The 14346-nt window shown below is 40.5% G+C and overlaps 1 protein-coding gene across 16 annotated transcripts in view; it reads left to right on the forward strand.

Moving 5' to 3' along the window:
- The window catches only part of DYNC1I1 (dynein cytoplasmic 1 intermediate chain 1), a 221145-nt gene that overhangs the window by 157489 nt on the left and 49310 nt on the right, over window positions 1-14346 (forward strand). For all 16 annotated transcript variants that reach the window (XM_078378713.1, XM_078378716.1, XM_078378719.1 and 13 more), the window contains 2 exons: window positions 263-396; window positions 1153-1297. In XM_078378713.1, the coding sequence (XP_078234839.1) occupies window positions 263-396; window positions 1153-1297 (279 nt within the window). The remainder of the gene's footprint in view (window positions 1-262; window positions 397-1152; window positions 1298-14346) is intronic.

Raw genomic sequence — 14346 nt, forward strand, 5'->3', positions numbered from 1 at the left:
TACCTACATCAGTCTCTTCATCTGAATCTGTGGATCCATTCTCAGCTTAGGGAGACTCATATAAATCCAGAAGTAAAATAAAGAGCAAGGGCTTCTTGATGGCTGATCCCAGATTGTGAAACAGCGAAATTATCTATCTGCAAAAGTATTAAGAAAACAGTTTTGCCATATACTCTGTTTCTGTAATTAATCAGATATATATTGCAAAAAAAGGCCTCCGTTTTTATTTATATTGCAAAATGCCTCTGGTGTATTTTGCTAGGAGAGCATGGAGCTGGTGTACAATAAATCGAAGCCGGTTGCAGTTACAGGAATGGCTTTCCCAACTGGAGATGTCAATAATTTTGTAGTTGGAAGTGAGGAGGGCACTGTCTACACAGCTTGTCGTCATGGAAGGTATGTTGATTTTTTTTATGCTTTAAAAAAAATAAACACATTTGTGACAAATATGTATGCGTGTCTGTGTTATAAAGGTCAGAGGAGATATGTAGGAGATATCCAGACACATTATACCTTTAAAGAACTGATAGTGTTTTGGATTTTGTTGGAAAGAGTAGGAGTTAAATTTCTATTTTTATTTTATTTTTTGCTTGTAAGGGGTACAGGAAACATGTAATGTGATGCTATTGGTTCAAAGAAAAGTACATGTAAACATTACAGGGGGATCTGATACAGGGTTCTCATTTTGCACTGAAATGTTATGTCGAGCAGCATGATATTCATTCTATCTTGAAATGAAAATAATTTGAAGACTCTTTCTCTTCCTTCCATCCATCCATCCATCCATCCATCCATCCATCCATCCATCCATCCATCCATCCATCCATCCATCCATCCATCCATCCATCCATCCATCCATCCATCCTTCCTTCCTCCCTCCCTCCCTCCCTCCCTCCCTCCCTCCCTCTGTTCTGTCCTGAGAACTAAAAATATTTTGCAAAGGGAACATAGCCCACGGGTAAAGAGTGTTGCAAGTAGTACTGCAGGTAAATCCTGTTGGTAGTAGTTTAACGGCACAGGTAGATGTTTTCTCATACTGCAGCCGTCAATTTTTTTGCTCCAGGAGCCGTACCAAAAATGTCACAAAACTCAAAAACAAAATTGCACATGCTGTTGGATTTTTCCTAAATGTATGCCTCTGTCTTTCTACAGTAAAGCTGGCATTGGTGAGGTCTTTGAAGGCCACCAGGGTCCTGTCACAGGAATCAACTGCCACATGGCAGTGGGTCCAATTGACTTCTCTCACTTGTTTGTCACCTCATCCTTCGACTGGACTGTCAAGCTGTGGACCACAAAGGTACCAAATGGAAATGGGTTAGGGTTGTTCTGGTGTTTGCTCTCTCTCTTAGTCACAGGATGACCCCGGGGGAAATGGGACAGGTGGTGATTGTAGTGAACCATGCTGTAGTTTTACCCTAGAAGGGGAGCAACACCCACCCCACATGGCAGCAACCAGTTAAGATCCAGATTTCTGTGGAGAACACTGCCAGAGTAGGGAGTGCGTGCAGACAAAACCCAAAGTGCATGGGTCCAGAGGCATAGCACATTCTTCTCCCACTCTTTTAAAAACACAAATACATTTAACCCCATCTGTTCACAAGAACTTTTATTTTTTTTCCAGTCAGTTTTTCCTCCAAAGCCTAGTTGCCAAGTGGGAAGCAATTTGGGTGTGTGTGAGAGAGTTGTAATTGTGGGGTTGACCTTTCCCTCCCCAGTTGACCAGTTGACCAGTTCCTCCCCCCAACACACACAGAATGCAACAGTTAGAAGGGAGGTCCTACTTGAAATGAATGAAGTTTTCTACCAAAGCCTAACTGCTATGCAGGGGTTTGTGATGGGGCAGAAGGAAACTTGTATGTGAAGGACAATTAACTTTTCTCCTTGCTCTGTTCAACCCAAAGCTTATGTTCTCTGTACAGCATCTAGGCAGTGGCAGTGGGAGCTGATTATGGTGAATGGGATCTCTTTTTTTGTAAGCGAGTTTGCCATATAGAAAGGGAAAGAGTGGGCTGAGAAGAAGAGGTGGCAAGTTGGATCCAAATTTTCAGTTCCCGCTTTCTGCGGAAAAAGAGCTCCTTAGAGAGTTGGTAGTTATGAGGAATCATTTTAATGTAATACCTTCTCATTAACGAGGATAGCAGATTATAGAGCACTCATTTGGCCCAGTTTGCTACCAACTGGGGGGAAAGGCTGAGAGATGAGTTCTTATCTAGATGTTGAGGGAATGTCTGTTAAAATCAGTGCTTAACAGGAAACTTAGACAACTACAAACAACTAGGAGCCCTCAGTGGAACTGGGATTTGAAATTAGGTTGATTATTGAATGCTTAAACATTTGCATTTATGATGCATTTGTTAAATCAAATATATTAGAGCTGAAATAAAATTCCACCCATTTCAAAATATGGGATATTTTTTGCAAATCTGAATTTGACTTTTCATAGTGCAATTTGAAGTGTGAATCTCAGAATTAAATACAAGCATAAAAAATCAGAATTCGTCTCATCAGCAATGATGGCAAAGCATTTCCTGATACTTTCAATACAGTTTTTTTCCATTGGGGAGTATTTTTTTTCTTTCTTGGCAGAATGGCCACATTTTGTGCGAAACTGCCTGTAAAACCAGTCAGTTAATGAAATTTTGTGAATTTTGGAAATTGCCCAAGACTAGACTGCCTCCTACTTAGTTTAAAATTTTGAAGCACTTAAATGGATTGTCATCTTACCTAACAATCAGCCAACCCTTCTGTGCTTGCTGTGTGTGTGTGAGGGTATGTCTATGTGTTTTTCAAAAGGAAGGGGTGCTAGAGCTATTTTAATACAATTTACAGAGGTCTTGAAGGTGTAAAAGGGCATTTTTGTCGGTTTCTTGGGTGGAACAAATTCTTTTAGGCAGTGGTTCTTAACCTTTTTGAAAGAAATGCCCCCTTGAGCCATTGAGGAAGTTATCATCGCCCCCCTCCCCACGGTGATGATATTTATTTATTTATTTATTTATTTATTTATTTATTTATTTATTTATTTATTTATTTATTTAAGGCACTTAAATCCAATGACCCCTGAAAACAAAATTAAATTCCAAGAAAATGAAATGCCCCCCAAAAAGTAACATTTAATGATTTAGTTGCAAGTGAATTTTAAGATGCAAAAAGAAATATAAAAAGGGCATAAAAACAAATGCAGGAACTACAAATATCAAGACAAAAAGTCTGAAACTAAATTAAAATTGGAGGAAAATATATATTCATGCACACTGTAAAAAGGCTGCAGCCATCTTCACAGGTTTGGCTTGCTCCAGCGCCCCCCTACCGCCCCCTTCTGCTCCAGTGCCCCCACACCGCCCCTTTTCTTTCTACTGCCCGCCTGAAAAATGAAATCGCCCCCGGGGGGCATTATCGCCCACGTTAAGAACTACTGCTTTTAGGCACCAAAACACCTTCTCAGGGCATCTCATCCCATCAAAACACCCTAAACTGACAAGAATTAGAAATTTAACAAGGACCATTCCACCCTTGCAACAGGCTAACGCTTAGGAAGTATTAATCCTGTCACAAACCTAGAATTCCCAGGTTTCCTTGAAGAAAAGACATACTGTATTTTCAGGGATGCTGGAAAATATTGCAACAATATATAATTAAAGAAGTGAAAGCAGAATATCTGGACTTACTCTTAGAACTCTGTAACACTAGGAAGATGGCTGACCTCAATACAGTATGTGGTGTTTTGAGGCCTGGGAAAGCAGTTTAGCTTTGACTGAAGTAAAGGCTGGCTCTGCCATAAGATCCTAGTACATCATAAAAAAAAAGAATTCTGGTGCTGTAAACTCAAAGACATCCTGCTAGGATGAATCTGTTAAGTCTTGTATCTATTTAGGCATTAGTGCTTTGAACAAGTAAGTTGCTTTCTAAAGGCCACCTGTTCATTAATATCTACCAAAGGATTATTGACAAATGTTAATACATGGCAATGCCAACTCTGTTTGTCATATGGTCACACAGAGAGAGAATTATATCACACCACATGAAGAAGAAGTAGGGTTGGGTTTTTTAGCTTATAAAAGAAACATCTCTTTAATTCTGTCCAAAATAATCCTAGCGATGGCTTCAAAAGGCAAACGCTTGTTTCTGAGTGTCGGCTGTACAGGACTGAACAGGACTTCAGCTGGATCTTTCACTGCTTCTTTTTAGCCCAATTGTTCTATAACTAATACTGAGAAGAAGGGCAAGTAACCCATTGTGCCTTTTAAATATGGCCTGCCCGAAGAGAATATTCCTGTAAAACAACTGCTTTAGAATCACTGCTGGATGGCCATACAAGAGGCCATCACTGCTGGATGGCCATACAAGAGGCCACCCTTGTCAGACCATTTTTCCATGTGTTTTTTAAAAAATTAAAAGCAATTTTTAAAAAATGTCATAATTTATCACACAAACACAGGTATGGATCGCTCATAAACAATGTCATACGCGTCACTGTAGATTTTCTCCTATTCAGAAAGTCACCCTTCATATTTGGAAGGTAGCTTGAAACTGCAGCATAGGGGGTTGAGATTAGATCACTCTCCTCGCCACACATTCAACCTACAACCAATTGAACAGATGTTTCTGGCTTTTGTATCTGTCTGTTTTGGTTCATATTTAAAAAATACATAACAGAGATTCCAGGCCACTTAATTCCTTGCTACTTGTATCATCATCATCATCATCATCATCATCATCATCATCATCATCATCATCATCATCATCATCATCATCTTAGAACTGTAGAGCTGGAAGGGATCCTATTGGATCACCACGTTCAGCCCCTGTCAAGGAGGCACAGCGTGGAGTCAAACTCCCAACCTATTTCAGCCATCCCATTTCTGCTTTGTCACAATTGCCACAATGTTCTTATCCTTTCTTGCCCCCCTAATCCATCATATACGACACAACTAATGGATCTTCTGTTTTGTTATTATTCCTGCAGTTGCTTTGAAAACACTGTTGAGTCCTCAGTATAAGGGGAGGCATGGGCTCTTATGTGTGGTTTCTCCTGTGTGGTCAGCTATGGTAGGATTGTCAGGAAGTTACGCTTTTGATCTTTTCCTTCCTCTCCAGTCAATTTCCTTTACCTCCCACTTATACCGTTTGTCCTTCTGTAATTCTTTACCACGAACATGTTGCTTTGTTTTCTCTTGCATCCTTCCTCTTAATTTTGTCCTCTTCCATATTTCTTTGCTCTGTTTTTTGCATGGAACAGAATATTCACTCCCTTTTAGCACCAGTCCTATGAAACTGTGTTGAAAGAGAGAGATGGCGTAATAATTATTCAGGGGTCATTCATGGACTTAATGAGGATTATACAAATAATAGATAATCTTCAGCATTAAGCTAAGCCTGATCTAGAGTAGGTGTGAGAGGAAGAAAATGATTTTGGAAAAGAATCTTATATGTATGGTTGCCCAGAAATGTTACCAAACAGCCCTAGACTGTATTAGGCACATGAAATAAGGATGCAAGATAGAAGTGGCATAAAGAATTTTCTACTGCCATGGCTTGGATAACCACATGGTGAGACATCAGGGAGACTATGGTATGAGTGTGGGTGGCTAATCATGTCTACAAATAATATACAACTTAGAAAACAAACTTGTTCTTCTCAGCCCCCTCTTGCAGAATGAATATTGCACCAGAAGTAGGCGATGGGCAAGAGTACCTTATAGACCTCTGTGACGTTTACTCTGTGGGCCCTGTTTGTTTCACCAAGCATGGAGCTCACACAAGTATCCCAACACTCCTTTCAACATGCTGCCACCAGTTGATCTCTTTATCAACCTATAATTCCTATGAAAGACTGAGGTCCATTTAGTACTGAGCTTTTAAACAGAAACAGGTTTATTGATTACAAGTTGTTTTAGCAATAGTTCTTAAGCACATTCTTAAAGTTACACAAAGCTTCAGTATTTTACTTTAACCTCTTCTATCTTAATTAATACAGGTCACACTCTGACTAATTACTCCTTAAACACATACTCTCTCTGACTCAAACCCAAATTCTTTTTCCAAACTCTGTTTCTCTGACTGAACTAACTAGACTCTGACTCACCTCTCCCTTCTAGTTTCTCTGGCTCCGCCTCCTGACAGCTCTCATTGGTGCAGGCCAATGCCATTTTATATATATATATGAGGGCAAACTGCTGGGTTTCCCCTTACAGAACAAACGTATTAAGGGTGGAGGTATGTGGCGAACACCCTGTCTTCCTATCCAATCCACAAGTCCTGACCCTGCTAATTGCAATTCACTCCCCTCTATGGGTTTCAGCATCCCCACTTCATCCTTGGGACGGAATGCTCTTTTCCAGGCCTTTTCATCACACCAGCCCCCTTGCTTTTTGTGAGCAATCCTCAAGCTTTGCTCTGGTTTTACAAAGGACTTTTGCAGACCCACACGTTGGCAAGGCGTCGAGATCTCTGGCAATGAGTATAGTTTAGCCTCTGTCTTGTCATTCCCAGTACCACTCATTTGGAATGTATCAGATGTCTGACAAAACTGCTCAACTTGCTGACCCATTCCTGGCCAGTAAAAGTTCCTTGCAACTTGGTATGCAATATTCCCATGTGATCTCCAGAAGCATCACTATGCACCTTGCTTAAGATTTTGTCTCTACATTTTTCAGGTACAATACATTGTTTGAGGATTCCATCTCCACCCCTCTGAGGCGCTAACAAAACTTCTTTATTATAACAAATTGTTTTCTATTATAAATCTCTCTGGGCATTCAGGTGTTAATGAAAAGGGAAGTCCCTTAGCTTTCTCAAAGCACTACATAAGAGTGGTATCCTCCTTCTGTTCCTTAACAAAATATGAATTATTAGGGTATTTCATAAATATAACTTCTGCCATTTCATCCACATCAGAGTTTTCTTTTAAACTGGGGCTTTCCAGGTTACTTTCAGAAGTTAGGGATTCTGTTTTTCCCTCAGGGATTGTTAACTGCTCTCCCTGGGAACCTGTTACTACAAAAGCACTCTGCACATGCTTAGTGAGATCTAATCTGATCAAACAAGGTACGGGTATTTGATCAGAAATTGGTACATCCCAAATTCCAACCCAGTCTCTATAGTTTATCTTTACTTTAGCCATAGGTAAAATCACTGGAGCAGAACTTATTCCCTTGAGTTGGAAGTATTTGTTCTTTAGGAACCACATCAGAATGACATAGGATTAAATGGGAACAAGTATCTACAATTCCAACATAAGATATCTCATTAATACTAATTTTCTCTCCAGAGTTCTGTAGTAAAATATTATCTGCCTTTATAAGAAAGCATTGAACAACTCTGGCTTGTGGCAGATGAGAATTTTCTGTTGTACTAGTTGTCATGGAGACAGAACCATTGTTAAAGCCTCCTTCAGTGGCTTCCACTGGTTTTATACAGTAAACCTTTTTGGTCTGATTATAATCTTTCCATTTTTATTTTTATTGTTCTTCATACAATTTGATTGAATATGCCCAAGCTCACTGCAGTTATAACACTGTCTATAAGTCCTTTGCTCATACTGAGGAGATCTGTCAAACTTTTCCTCAAGGTTCATTCTCTTGAGGCCCTGGCAACTTTGGTGAGGTACTAAGCTGGCATCTTTCCCTGACATTTTACTGTTGTAATTTTTATTGAAGAGTTTCTTACTGTTATCCCAGTTCTGCCTTTAAAATTTTACCTCAGAAAACTTAGGATCCCTAATCTCACTAATGGAATCAGCATACTGTATTCAGATGCCTGTAATACATTTTTAGGATTTTTGTCTTTGACCAAATAACGCAATTCCTCTGGCAAAATGGAATAAAATTGTTATAAACCAACCACATTTTTCATTTGGTCTAGAGACGTGACATTTTCACGTTCCATCCATTTGTCCAAACATTGAATCAATTTAGCCCCCACTTGGGCATAAAATTCTTCAGGCTTTTTGGTAAGGGAATGAAATTTTCTTCTAAGGTGTTCTGCATTTATGCCAAATCTATAATATATTATTTTTCTATATGCCTCAAAAATCTCTAGCTTTCTCCAGAGGCATCTGAGAATAAAGCTCAGCTAAATCTCCACTTATTTGTGATCTCAAAACTATCATCCTTTCATCATCCTTAATCTCAAAGTCCCAGCACGCTCTCTCAAATGAAATCAGGAAAGATTCAGGGCAATCTCCTTTCCTATATTGGGGAAATTTCTTTAGATCGATTTTTGAGAGATTTCCCTCCCTAGAGGAGCTAATTCCAATTGTTTCATCTGTATTTGAAATTCCATTTCTCTTTGTCTTAATTCCATTTCCTTTTCTCTTTGACTTATTTCCATTTCCTTTTCTCTGGCCCTTTCTTTTTCCATTTCAAGATCGATTTCCATGGCTTTTTCTCTAAGCCTAAATTCCTGTTCCAACTTCCATTTTTCAAAATCTTGGGAGCTTAGAACACCTTATTTTTCTGAGGCATTTTCATCAGTTTCCTCCTGTTCCACTGGAACTAGAGGGTCTCCATTTCCCTCCACTTCCGGAGGTAAACTTTCTGCCTCCTGACTCCCTTTCTGGCTCTGTTTGGGTGGCATGTTTAAGTCTGAGTGAATTAGTCTTTAATGTCTGTACTGCTTTTTAAAAAGACCTGTCTTTCTGCTGTTAATTCCAGTAACTACACTGTTGCACTGTACACAGCAGCTCTCTCTCTCTCTGGCTGTTCTCCATCTCACAACCTTTTACTTACTGTCTCTCGATGTCTGAGCTATTCTTCTCCTCAGACACCAAAATAATTTTATTTTCAAACCTCTGCTTTTATTTTCCTATTACCTCAGATCTGCTCTGACCCCGGCTTCTGCTCTTATCCAACACTGCTCCCTTATCTCTCAGAGCCTTGGATTTGCAAAAATCAGGAATGCAAAAAAGCAAAGCAAAAAGCAAGCGAAGCATGCAAGACCCATCGGAAATGCAAACAAGCAAAGCAGAAAGCAAGCGAAGCATGCAAGACCCATCAGAAATGCAAAAAAAGCAAAGCAGAAAGCAAGTGAAGCATGCAAGACCCATCGGAAATGCAAAAAAGCAAAGCAGAAAGCAAGCGAAGCATGCGAGACCCATCAGAAATGCAAAAAAAGCAAAGCAGAAAGCGTGCAAGACCCATCGGAATTGGGGGGGAATCCAAAAAGCAAGCAAGCCCCCCAAGACCCATCAGAAATGGGGAAAAAACAAAAGCAAACAAACCCCACAAGACCCATCAGAAATAGGGGAAAAATCCAAAAAGCAAACAAATCCAAGACACATTGGAAATGGGGGAAAAAATACCAAAAAAACAAACCAATCCCCTCAAGACCCATCACAGCACAGAAACATGACCCCCCCAGCCCAAAACCACGCTGCAATACCCACTCAGAACAGTTTTTAAAAAGCAGAAAGCAGCACCTTACCTTACAAGGCAGTTCGAAGCCTCCTCCGATCGCACTCACTCTAACCGTTGGGGTGAAAGAGCTACAAAGAAGCAGCCTCTTCGCCTACCAACAGCTAGCAATTTGAATTCACCTTTTCCCTCTGCCTTTTTCTGTTCGTAACTGGATGCTCCGGCCGCAAGTCGAAGCAAAATTTTGCAGCCAGAGCTGGTTGTAACTCAAAATGGCCATATGTTGGGATGGTCGTAAGTCTAGGCACCACTGTACTACTGTTGTATCACTCCTTTTCCAAGTCCCCTTACAGGTGAACCAGTTTCAAACTGAGCAGCAAATAAGGACACTCTTTTAATTGTGTTGTGTTCTTACATTCCAAATTTGGGGTTGTACCTGATCTGCAGGAGTTCAGACTGAAAGTCATCAGTGTGAGGTTAGTATGGGATAGATAGCCTCTAGAGCTGGTTCAAAGCTGTGACTATAGTATATCTTAGGGGAAATATTTTCCCCTTCTTCTGGGATATCAGGAATGTTTCTAGAAGAGACTTTTATCATTAAATTGCCCTTATCAACCTTCAGTTTGTTTTCCTACCACTTTTTTCCTGTATTGTTTATTTACATATAATATACAAATTTGTTGTGGAGGAAAAGTTGCATGAGGACTTGGGCAAATTACCCAACCTCCAGAATTCCATAGTGAACACAATGAGTGGCTGTGCTCACTGGAGACTTCTGGGAGTTGCAGTTCAAAAAATGTAATTTTCTCAAGCTCTGATATTGGTCTAGCTAGCTCAGTATGCTTTGTTCTGACTGTCATTGGCTCTCTACAGTTTCAACCTGGAGTCTTTCCCAAGAATACTTGGAGATGGCAGGATTTGAACCTGAGGCCTGTGGCATGAAAGAGAAAACACTATAGCACTAAACTATGTTCTCCTAGATCAGTACAGGAGGTCTCTGGTTCATGGCACTGAACACAGGACTCAGCCATAAAGCATAAGGAGCTATTGTCAGGGTGGGCAAAGAGTGACTAGCTCTCAAGATGTTGTCGGTCTTCAATTCCCAACAACTGTAGTCAACATAGTTGGTGGTGAAAAGTTATGGGAGGTGCAGTCCCAAAACATCTGGAGGGCCATAGGTTCCCCATCCATGGTCCGTGGACCAACTAATTTTCTGCACAGCCGCTCTGCCAGTTGCCTATGAAGAGTAAGATTCTTGTCTAAGTGGTGAAGTAGGGAAGCAAATGCCTGTTCTTCCTGCACACATACATATATGTGGCCACAGTGACTGTCACAGGTATAGTGAAATTATTGTGGACTAGTACTTTGAAAGGAGGGGGATTAAATGTCCATTGTTGCCCTAATTTGCATTTTCATACTGCACTGCTATCCCAACATGCACGTAGGCAAATATCTTCCTCAAACTAGTTCCTGAAAAGAAAATAGTGTTCTTTTCTGAAAATATTTATTCTGAATATATTGTGTCCAGTAGGAAAAAATATGTGCAGCATAAATTAAAAGTATACTCATAATTACAATGAACAACATGACTGCAGATTCTTCAGTGAGTAGCATGCTGGCTTACATGTGAATCTTTTCGCCTGTTGTACCCGTTCAGTTTTTTTGAGTTTTGTCCAGAAGCAAAGCAATGAATGAATTTTCTTCAGAGCTCAGTTTTATTGTCAAGAAGCCAAACTGACTCAGAAGAATGGGTGGAGCTGCTTGTTCAGACAGGATTTTTTACTTTTTGCCCTTTACCTCTGGAGCCAGAGGTCTGGCTTCTATCCAGCTGTATGAGGAGAAGATTATGGTCTTTCTCTAGGTAATTTGAAGGAGCAAAACCAAAGCGAAGTCAGGTGATCAAAAAGCCGGCGCTGAGTTTTTCCACAATGTTTCTCTTGAGTTTGCTTATCTATTCCACTATAACCACAGGGCTGTTGTTTTAAAAAGGGAAATTCTGTGAGCAGTTTGTTGTGTGTCTACAGTTGTGAATTGCTTCATGGGGATGAACTGTATGAACAGCAGCAAGCAAGGGACCGATGACCCCAAGCAAACATTCAGAGAGGAAGGAAAGACATGCCATTTTGCTTCATGCTTTGACATCTTTCAAATGGGCAACAGCACAGCACCGATACACAACGGCGGCCTAAATCCAGAGCCTAGAAATGTTCCACTTCTTCTGACAATGTCTACGAGGATCCTCCACTTGGCTTAGGAATTTTAGTGCACGTTGTCCCAGAACCTCTTTCCCTCCCCTTCCCCCCTATCCCACAATCAGAGGAGGCAGCCAAGCGGTGCTTGGGTGGGGGCATTGCAGTGAAAGAGTAAACTAGCCCAACGCCCTCCCTGCAAGAAATGGTGGATCTTGCTGTATTGACAGTGAACATCCAGTCTTGGATAGAGCCGAAAGAAGAATTTTTTCTCTTGATTGTGTTAAGCGGCAAGAGGCGGGGATTGCTCATGATATACATTTGTAGAAATGATGCTTTAAACAAAGAAAGCTGGATACCGAGCAGAAGATTTAGCCTTGAGCTATAATTGCGAAACCACTTAGATAAGTCTTTTTGAAGTTAATGGGCTCTCCTGCAGACAGTGGCTGGAGGGTTGCAGACGGATTCTAGCTGCTTCCATCAGCTCCTCTGCCGTAGGGTGTTGGCATAATCTCTCTCCCATCTCTATGGGCAACACCATAGTTTGTGGAACAAATCTAACATATCATGTAATGCTTTCAGATTTAAGCATCGGTTTGGTGGTGCTGCAAATATCCTCTTTATTTGTTTATTTATTATCTCAATTTTGTGCTGACCCATTTTTTCCCCATTTTGTAGAACCTGGGTACATCCAGAATAGACAAAACATTATAGAACGGTGCAAATAATTGTGAAAATCATACTCAGCTGCAAGCAGGTTTCTGACAAGTCTCTTTTCAATTTTTCTGCCATCACACACCCAGCCTTCCAGTCACATTCTTCCCAAATCTTTGAAACAATCCATTCTCCCTTCTGTCAACAAATATCAAATATTTTGTCATGTCCAAATAAGGACATGCATGCAAGAAGTTACATATATGCATACGAGGATAATACCAGGCTTTAAGTCACCACACTGGATGACCCATGAAATCTCCTAGTTTTAACTGCCTAAAAGATGAATCCTAAGTTTTTGAGGAACTAGATTCTATTCAGTCATTAGACCAGAGTTGGGGAACATGTAGACACCCAAAGATTGCTGGCCTGCAGTTCCCATTAAATCCAGCTACTATAAGCAAAAGTGTGATAGGAAGGGAGCTGCAGTTATATAATGCCTGCAGGACCACATGTTTTCCATCTGTGCAGTAGACGTTCTACTCCAGATCATGGTAAATAGCAGTTTTCAACAATGAGTTTTGAGCAGTAAAAGTGATTCTTTATCTCAGTTTCTGATGTGGGGTTGGGTGCCCTTTTGATGTAATTGGTGCTTTCCTGATATTAAACAAAGAAACATCAGGACTGCTTATGATACTATCTTTTTAAAATGCCTTTCCAACCTACCAGGGTATAAACTAGGTACAGTATTGTGGCATAGTGCTGATGTTCATCTGGAGAATATTTAGATACTTCAACTTCCAGTTCAAAGTTACGTACTTACTGGGGATTATTGCATACAGTGAACAAAGTCCAGTTGGGTAAAGTTATGCTGGCATAAACTGGATCAGGCACTGGAAATAATTAAGCAAAAGCTTCCTCTCTTTCCTTTCCAGGTTCAAAGGCTTCTAGGGATCCTTTTGCCAAGGGGGGAGTTTTTAGGAGCCTCAGAACAGGAGAGGGTTTTTAATAGTTAAAAATCACTGCTGGATCATTGCCATCAGGAACGGGACTGCCAGGAGCAGTCTGGCAGCAGTTTTTGGCTATTGGACAACAGCAAAAGGGGGAGCAGTTAGGGAACCTCCGAATCTGAAGCAGAGGGTTGTTTTTTTTTAAAAAGCTTTCCATTAATTTAAATTAAATATTTCTGGTGCCCAATCCAGGTTGCAGTGGCATAAAGTTATGCCAACAGGATTTTCCCCAGTGTTGTAATGAGTGGGTCAATAGCAAACAAATTAATGCATCTGAATTTTATGGGAATATGCTTGCTAATTAAGGGTACAACTTCATAGTGACAAAAATGCAAATTGACCCACTGGGAAGTCACACCTGAAAAGTCATGTTTCCCTCGGAAATTTTGCAATAACTGGCCACGCAGGGAGAGAGAAAATTGATGAACAGCCTTGCTTGCAGCTTGTTAACGTAATAATAATAATCTTAAGAACTGCAGAGTGGGAAGAAACCATCATAAAGTCCAGCTCCTGACAAGGAGGCATGTAACTCTCCTGTAGCCCTCTTGATTTGCAGGAGGCACAGCTACAGGAGAACTACCTTAATAAAGTATAAACAAGGATTGAGGGGCATTACTTGCAAAGAAGTTACCCTCCTGGTGTTCTCACACTGCCCTTCTTCCAAACACACTGCTGTGCCATCGCACCAACCACCAGTATCTCTGCAGATATATTTTTGCTTTGATTCAAGCAATTACACTGCTTGAATCTATGCAAATAGAGTCAGTGCTTTTTAAAAAGAACAGTACGACCCCCTTATCTATGGGATCAGTATCTGCTGATTCTCTTATCTACAGTCTGAAAATATTAAAAGAAAAATCCTAGAAATATATATTTCTAAAAATGAAGTTACAAGAACCGGCCACTAGTGGGAGCCAGAGTCCATGCTATGGTTTAGTGTTCGCTTTTAAAATAGCGTTTGCTATAATCCACATTTTTCACCGACCATGGGGGGCTTGGAACTGATCCCCCACAGATACAGGGATCCTACTGTAGAAGCCCCAGTAGTGGAGGAAAAAAACTTTAATATGCAAACCATACCCTACCAGTCCCTTAGCATTTTCCACATTATCTGTCAATGTACTTTGATAGAACAAAACAGGG

Source organism: Pogona vitticeps, chromosome 6, assembly GCF_051106095.1.
Source record: "Pogona vitticeps strain Pit_001003342236 chromosome 6, PviZW2.1, whole genome shotgun sequence".
In the NCBI taxonomy this organism is placed as follows: Eukaryota; Metazoa; Chordata; class Lepidosauria; order Squamata; family Agamidae; genus Pogona; species Pogona vitticeps.